We start from the raw sequence: 8,893 nt of genomic DNA on the forward strand, positions 1-8,893 counted from the left end.
AGAAAGGTCCATGTACGGATAAAGCCCCCATATAACGGTACCTCCCGATTTTCAGTAATTTGATGATTTTAGCTACAATATTAAACCGAACTCGCAGTAATTTGACATTTGAAGTTCTTAGTGGCCACAACACCTCTCCATCAAAAATTGTCAAGAAAGGTCCATGTTTGGATATAGCTCCCATATAGCGATACCTCCCGATTTTCAGTAATTTGGAAATTTTAGCTACAATTTTGAACCGAACTAACTGTAATTTGACATTTGAAGGTTGTAGTGGTCACCACACATCTGCATCAAAAATTTTCAACATAGCCCGAATATAACGATACCTCCCGATTTTCGGTACTGTGAGGATTTTACTTAAAATGTTTAACCGAACGTAGGTCCATGTTTTGGTATAGCCCCAAAACAAACCTTTCGATTTTCCGTACCTCGGCTTTATTTTTTGGACGAACTTTCTGTAATTTGAAATTTAAGAGCCAACAAAAATTCTGCAACAAAAATTGTTCATTTAAGTTCATATTTTTGTATAGCCCACATATGGGGTACCTCCGAACTAGCTGTTAATGACATTTGAAGTTCCCACGTTATGTACCGATTTTCGGTATTTTGAGGATTTTAGCAACAATTTTTAACCGAATTAGGAGTTATTTGACATTAAAGGCTCCCATCAAAAACTGTCAACATAGGTCCATGTTTTATTATAACACCTATATAACGATACCTACCAATTTCTACCCCACCAAAAATTGTCAACATACATAGCATTTTATGTACATTATCTGACATTTTAACGTACCACTTAAAGTTGGGGACAGGAACGAAAACTTATTATTCCATTTTAGTTCAGAATATTTTATGGTGGAGGGTATGAAAAGTTCGGCCCGGCCGAACTTAACGCTTTTTTACTTGTTTTTTTTTACTTGTCCTAATATACATATATTCTTCAACAGCATACAATTTTAGGTCGCTATAACCACTTCCTTCCGTCCGTTCATTCGTCTTTCAATATACAGCTCGTTATATTTAAGTTTCTATTACTCCTAGAATCATAGGAGTAATGAAACTAGTATTATTATAGTATTGGAAATGGGCTATATCGGTCCACGTTTTGATGTAGCCCTCATTGAATGGTACCTCCCACTTTTCGTTTTTTAAAGGTATGAAATGATAAATGTACTGAAATGATTCAAAATTGGTATTAGGTCTTCGGTGAGGCTAGTACAGCGAAATGTATACGAAAATCACAAATGGTTCTAGAAGCAAACTACAAAATTATATAGATTTCAATAGCATGAATTGTAATATTCATATATGCATACACGTATGTATGTATGTATGTATGACAAAAATTAATTTTTATTTCGGGACAACAAATTAAGGCTCAACTCTTTACCTCTGATTAGAACAAATGCAAAATAATTTACAAAATAAATATATCTATTTTAAGTACCAAAAACATATCGTTTAATTAACATTTTGAAAGTTTCCACCTTCTATGGTCCAAATTGTTCCATTTTCGGCCACATCTAAAATTTTAATGAATTCTTGTGCAAATTGCTCAGCGGTTTGTATGACATGCTTTGCGATTGATTGCCTAATTTCTTCATAATACTCTGGAAACGTTGATTTCGACGCTAAATCACGGACAATTCCCGTAATTGTGGCTCCTGGACAAACTACAACAAAGCTTACGCCTGTATTTTGATAATAGCAAGGATTCTGAAAAAAGGATAATCAATTAATTCATTATCACTTTAAGTTTAATTTGTTCAACTACCGCCATTGATTTGGAGAAATTAATGAGGCCACTTTTTGTTGCCGAGTAAACAGCTGTAAATGCTAGGGGTTCCAAGCCAGCTACGGAAGCAATATTGACAATAACACCGCCACAACCACCCTTGGCCTTGCTCATATAATTTAAGGCTATTAAATTGCTGTGGATAACACCGGTCTGTGGAGAAAAATATATACATAAATATACATATTTATTGGCTTTAAAATCCTTTGGCGAGAATGAAAAACTACTTACCAAATTTACAGCCACTGTCAAATCTATTAGGCGTTCATTTAAAAGTCCACTTCCATTGACCACCATGTCAATTTGACCAACTTTTTCCATCACCTTTGTGTAAGCATTTTCAACTGTTTCCACTTTGGACATATCAACCATAATGTATTCTATTTTACTGCTGGGGAACTTTTCTTGCAATGACTTTAAATATTCATCCTTGGAAATCAATTCGAAAATGAAGAGATTGTCCACTTCCCTTTTCAATAGTTCTTCAACACATTTTTGACCAATTCCACCAAATCCACCAATATAGATTACATTTTTACCCTTCAAATCCATCTTTACAACTAGCGCGCTAACTGAGTACTGATATATTTGGGAATGCCGAAATATTATTTTAAAACAAAATGCAATCAAAAAGAAATTTGATAAGTGAACATTAGCAAACACTTTTTTTGAACGAAACAAATTGTTCGAGATAAGTAAAATGGGGAATACGTTCTCATAAGTAAGTGGTTAAAGATTTAAATTGTTGAGTCATTTGTATTTTTTTAACGTTATCAATTAACTCAAATACTTGAAAATGACCTGCAGGAATGATTTATTCGGCTTAACCCATGTGCGATATATAGACAAAACAAATAACTGAGTTTCTAACTCCATCGCCTAATGAGTCTCTTCTGCGATACTTCTATTTTTATAGAAGGCGACTCGGAGATGCTTATTCAATTTTGTCCATCCGAGATAGTTGAGAGTATATGCTTCAATATTAAAAGAAGAAAAAATTACAGCAAATCAACCAATCGGAATTAAGTAATCTTTACTGATATTTTTTCCCTCCACCATAATGTTTTTCCGTTTGTGGCGCATTGAGATAATCAATTGCACAGAAAAAAATTGTTGCCATTTGATAAAAAAAATCAAAGATTCAATTAAAAATTTATCGATTTTCCGGCGATAAAAAATTTTTCATATTGACAAAATTCGATAAAATTGTTTGACCACAAAGTAAAAATACAGTAAGAAATAACATTGTAATATTGACTTAAACATTTATAGAACTTGTTTATTTTGAACTGTTAAATTATTTTACAAATTGGCAAAAATATTTATAATAAAAAATAATTAAAAAAAAATTAAGTTTCAGTGTTTTATTTAGAAATGCACTTAAAACTAAAAAATAGTTTGTCGCTTAGCCTCAATAAATATATTCTTTCTCATGATGTAATCTCTCAAATAAAACGGTTGCCGTTTAATTTTGCCACCATTCATGATTTAAATGCAAGCATTTTATTTGAGAGATTCCATCATGAAAAAGAATATATTTATTGAGGCTAAGCGACAAATTATTTTTTAGTTTTAAGTGCATTTCTAAATAAAACACTGAAACTTAATTTTTTTTTAAATTATTTTCTATTTTTAACTTTTTAGTAAATAAATTACAGTCCATTTGAGCAGAAAATGTAGATTAAAATGCTTGAAATTGGGTGGTACCGTTATATGGAGGCTATATTAAGCCTTGACCTACGTCCACAATTTTAGTGGGGAAGTTCCTGGACCACTGAGAAATCCAAATGCCAAGTTACAGCAAATTCGGGCTAAAAATGAAGACAAAATCCTCAAAATACCAGAAGTCGGGTGATACCGTTATATGGGGCCTATAGAAAACAATGGACCCATACTGGTTTTGGTTTCATATCCATGTATTGTCATCTAAATCTGAAAAATGTGCAAAGTTTTAGTTCAATTGGTCAACTGCAACCGTGTTAAAAATCAGTTACCAGATTTGAAAAGCGGGTCAAATTAGACACCGTAAAAACACTGTAAGAATGGACCAATATTAGTTTTGATTTCATATTCATGTATTGTCATCAAAATCTGAAAAGTGTGCAAAGTTTAAGTACGATTGGTCAACTGCAACTGCGTGAAAAATGAGTTACCAGATTTGAAAAGCAAAATACCGCAAATCGGGTGGTACCGTTATATGGCGGCTATAGTAAACAATGAACCCATATTGGTTTTGTTTTCATATTCATGTATTGTCATCTAAATCTGAAAAATGTGCAAAGTTTTAGTTCAATTGGTCAACTGCAACCGTGTTAAAAATCAGTTACCAGATTTGAAAAGGGGGTCAAGTTAGACACCGTAAAAACACTGTAAGAATGGACCAATATTAGTTTTGATTTCATATTCATGTATTGTCATCCAAATCTAAAAAGTGTGCAAATTTTAAGTTCGATTGGTTAACTGCAACTGTGTGAAAAATGTGTTACCAGATTTGAAAAGCAAATTAGATAAAACACTGTAAAATAGTGTTAAAATGGACCAATATTGGTTTTGATTTGATTGTGAAAATTTAATTATTAAATATCAGAGATGTAATGTATAATAGTTATGACCAAAACCAAAAACTTATCTAGCATGACAAAGACATTTTTGTAGCAGGAAAGGAAAATTTAGTTCACACAAACTAAAATGTAATGAAACCCACTATTACTATTACTATTACTTCCGTTGTTTAACCGCTTCGTTATTGAATTTTTTACCAATTTCACACAAAAGTTTCAGTCCATTTAATCCGTTAAGTATTAACTGATCTTCACGTTGGTTTGTACGCTTCTTCTTCATCATAAACTCAAACTTTGTTTAAAATTTTGCGGGCTATTATTTTGACCTACAGAGCCGCTACAAAATTGCTTAAAATTTTTTAAAAAAAAAATTGGTTCTGTACACGGAACCCATTATATATTAGTCAGTAGGCCCGTTATCTAGCAAACACTTTATTGCAATTTACATCAGAGGAAAGGTCAGTAGTTTGTTCCCATATGTAGGCTACTTTGCGAAATATATATGTCCTCAAGGAATTAAAATATCGACCAAAAATAAATTTTTATATTTTTCATACAAAAGTAATTGTCCATTTCACCCGCTGTATATTAAAAATTTTCACAATTTTCACACAAAAGTTTTGGTCCATTTAACCCTCTAAATATTATCCGATCGCCATCTCAAATTGCAAGCTTCTCATTTGTGATATACTCTTACCTTATTTAAAATTACGCGTTGATCGGACTATTATTGACACCTACAGAGCCGCTAGAGAATTGGATAAATATTATGTTTTTGGTCCATTTCACCCGCTAAGTATTTCACGATCATCACCAATAAGAATAGGGATCTATTCTGATCTGAACCCGACCTCCATACAAAATTTCGTGACGATCGGTCCATAATTGCGGCCTGGATCGTGTTTACAATTTACGGACACACGGACGGGTACACATCTCAAATCGCTTTATCTCGTCGAGATGTGAAGATTGGTATACCACATTGGGGGTCTCCGACGAATATTTCGCGGTGTTACATGAATTTTTACCAAAACAAACTTATAATACCCTTTTCCACATTGTGATATATGGTATAACAAGATATTTTCTTGATTAAAAAAATTGTTGAATGCATTTTTTGTTAAATACAACGCAAAAGCCACAAAAAAAGATACGTACACACATTTATAAATTGTGGTGGTTATATTTAATTGAAACGCATAGAAATGGCAAACACAAAAGCAACAGTAGACGCATAGGTACATAAAAAATAACAGATGAAAGAAAGTATAACGGAATGGAATAATAAATAATAAACAGAAGTAATTAATTGTTTAGTGCCACACTTCAATTTTGATAAAAGGAAACAAATACATAAATCACTTTTAAATATACTCGTACCACCTTTTTCCCTCTTCGTTTTTTAAGTTCATAAAAAACAGCAACAAAATGTGTAACAAACTTATTGTATACATCAGACAAGATCACCCATATTTGTTCCCAGCAAAATGTTCGATGACAAATCATGAGTTGAACCAATGCACTGTAGGTAATTTGCCCGTTTTTGAGGCAAAAATTAATAAACAACAAACTGTTGAAAACAATCACAGTAGTAAGTAACAAAAATTTTTACCCCGCGGGTAATTTTCAAATGAATTGCTATTACAATTTTGGATATTTTTTAAATACATATACGTTAATAAAGACGAGTTTAGTACTCCTTTAAATCGTATCAATGATTAAGATATAAAAGAGTGATAAAATAAAGCTTACTATTACCGCACCGTATATAAGAAACCACGGATATAACGAGCAATTTTTCGCCATTACTTATTTTACTTGCAATGAAATTGTAAACAATACTATTTTTACAGTGTTTTATTTAACTTGCTTTGGTCCGTTTAGTTCAAATCTGTTTACTATATTTTAACACAGTTGCAGTTGACCAATCGAACTAAAACTTTGCACACTTTTCAGATTTTGATGACATTACAGGAATATGAAGCCAAAACCAATATGGGTAAGCTATTTATAAATATAATAAAATAATAAACTTTTCAGAAGATAGCATAACACATTAGTTAACTTTTTCAAAATTTCCCCCTTCTACAGTCCAAACCGTTCCGTTATCGGCGATTTCTAAAATTTTCATAAAAGCTTGAGCACATTGGTCAGCTGTTTGTATGGCTTGCTTTCCAATTGTCTTCAATACATCTTCATAGTATTCCGGCAATGTTGATTTAGGTGCTAAATCCGCAATAATACTCGTAATAGTGGCCCCAGGACAAAGGACAATGAAACTTACGCCTGTATTTTTGAAGTAGCAAGGATTCTGAAATAAAAAGAGTATTGTAAAAAAAATCAACAATATACACAAAAGGAATAAATTTTATTGTTACCGCCATAGATTTCGTAAAATTAATGACACCAGTCTTTGTTGCCGAGTACACAGCTGTCATTGGCATTTGTACCAAACCTGCCAATGAGGAGATATTTACAACTAATCCACCGCGACCACCCTTGGCCTTGCTCATATGGTCTAAGGCAATTAAATTACTGTGAATAACACCGGCCTGTAAAATATTTAATTTTTTACTATTTAACCCGTTTTGAAAGCACAATAAATTTCTTACTAAATTAACAGACGCTGTCAAGTCTATTAGCCGTTCATTCAGAATTCCACTACCATTGATCACAATATCAATATTACCAACTTTTTCCATAACAACTTTGTAGGCATTTTCAATTGTTTCAACTTTTGACATGTCGATCGAAACATATTCCACTTTACTATTAGGAAATTCTATTTGCAACGTTTTTAAATATACATTTTTACACATTAAGTCGAATATGAATAGGCAGCCAATATCCCTTTTCAATAATTCTTCAACACATTTTTGTCCAATGCCCCCAAAACCTCCAATATAAATTACAATTTTACCCCTAAAATCCATATTTATTGCGTGAAAGTTTAAATAGTACTGAAGGGTTTTTTAAATAATAAAAACAATCGTCCACCAAAATCTAATCAAAACGAAATTTGATAACCAAAAAAAAAAAAAAAAAAGACAGACACTTTTTAAAAGTTAAAATATGAATTTACCTAAAATCAATTCAACAAAAACTGAAACATGTATAAAATACTACTTATAGATATAAGTCAATTGAATCTTATCTATTAAATAACAGAAGTTTAAATAATCTACTACAACCTACAATACAAATTTGATAATCATTTTCACTAAATATTTTGTTTGCGGTGAAGAAGACATTCAAGAACTTGTAGGAAGAATGTAAACAAATGGATCACACAGGAAAAAGACAATTTGTCCAATTTGAATGACAATAAAAGGTAACATTTTGGAAACAATGAAATAAAATTTGTTATAATTTCAATTAATAACCACGTGAACAAAAATCAAAATACGGAAAATATTTAGAAAAATGTTTGATAAACAAGTTTATAAATATGACAATTTGTTTATCGGCAAAAAATTAAAATTTAATAAAATATTTGAATTTGATTAACAACTGATTATCAATATGAAAAACTCCGAACACCCCTCTAAAATGAGTAATACGAGGGCTAATAGATAACTTTATTATCTAATATTTTTTTTAAAAGTATTCTTCAGCATGATTTATAAACTTCTGCATGCGCTCCAAACCAATTGTCGAAACACTTTTTCCATTCAAATTGAAACAACTCCTAAACATGGGTTTTCACCGCTTTAGTAGCATCTTCTGACGACAAACAACGTTGACCACGCTTTTTTTCTTCATGTACGGGAATAAAAAAAATTCATTGGAGGCCAAGTCAGGGCTGCACGGCAAATGACCTATCAATTCTACGTGTTGCCCCATCTAAGAGGCACTAGTTTCAGCCGATATGTGAGAACTTGCATAGTCATGGTGGAAAATGATTCGTCTCCTCTTGTTCGATTTTCTCCGACGACTTCAAGCAAACAAATTGTGGCGTACCACTCAGAATTGACCGTCCTACGTTGTACAAGCAGAACAGTCCCACATGACCAGTTTTGCAGCAGAAAGTGGCGAACATTTTTTCGAAGTGCTTCTTTCACGAACTTTTGTTGGATTTGGTTCGTCGTCGAAGACCCGATTGCAGTTTTGTTTCGGGCTCATACGCATAAATCAATAAATCGTCACCAGGTGTTCATGCAATATCGAATGTATGCTGGTAGAAGAAAGGCCCAAGGATGTCTCTATATCTCGGTATGTCATATGACGATCTTGCATTATCAGTTCACTCACAGCATCAATGTTTTCTAGCACAAATACCATTTCATTTTTGGACGAGTTACGGCCGCAACTGAGTTCATTAACCGAGTTTTTCAAAATGCTATTGGGTGGTGCTTCATAGCCATACAAAGACTTAATTTCACTGACGTCATAATCCACGTCGAAAGTTGTGGAAAATGATCGGACGAAAATGTTCTCGAATAAATTCCATTTCTTTGGCGAATTGGAAACAAACCAACACATGACCGTACGTCAAACCGCACTGAATACGTTTATGCCAAAAACTGTCAAA

The 8,893-nt window shown here is 32.6% G+C and overlaps 2 protein-coding genes across 2 annotated transcripts; both read right to left on the bottom strand.

Annotated features, from left to right (window-relative positions):
* Nucleotides 1-1,467: 1,467 nt before the first annotated feature.
* Nucleotides 1,468-2,353, bottom strand: LOC141403091 (alcohol dehydrogenase 1-like). The gene is made up of 3 exons (XM_073985256.1): nt 2,033-2,353; nt 1,781-1,954; nt 1,468-1,722 (listed from the first exon to the last, which is right to left on the bottom strand). Exons 1-3 carry the CDS (start codon nt 2,351-2,353, stop codon nt 1,468-1,470), a joined length of 750 nt encoding a protein of 249 aa, XP_073841357.1.
* Nucleotides 2,354-6,418: 4,065 nt separating this feature from the next.
* LOC141403092 (alcohol dehydrogenase 1-like) lies at nt 6,419-7,106 on the bottom strand. Its single transcript, XM_073985257.1, has 3 exons — nt 6,975-7,106; nt 6,741-6,914; nt 6,419-6,673 (listed from the first exon to the last, which is right to left on the bottom strand). Exons 1-3 carry the CDS (start codon nt 7,104-7,106, stop codon nt 6,419-6,421), a joined length of 561 nt encoding a protein of 186 aa, XP_073841358.1.
* Between the last annotated feature and the right edge of the window lie 1,787 nt (nt 7,107-8,893).

Source organism: Musca autumnalis, unplaced genomic scaffold, assembly GCF_047663935.1.
Source record: "Musca autumnalis isolate F117 unplaced genomic scaffold, ASM4766393v1 scaffold_4, whole genome shotgun sequence".
Classification (NCBI taxonomy): Eukaryota; Metazoa; Arthropoda; class Insecta; order Diptera; family Muscidae; genus Musca; species Musca autumnalis.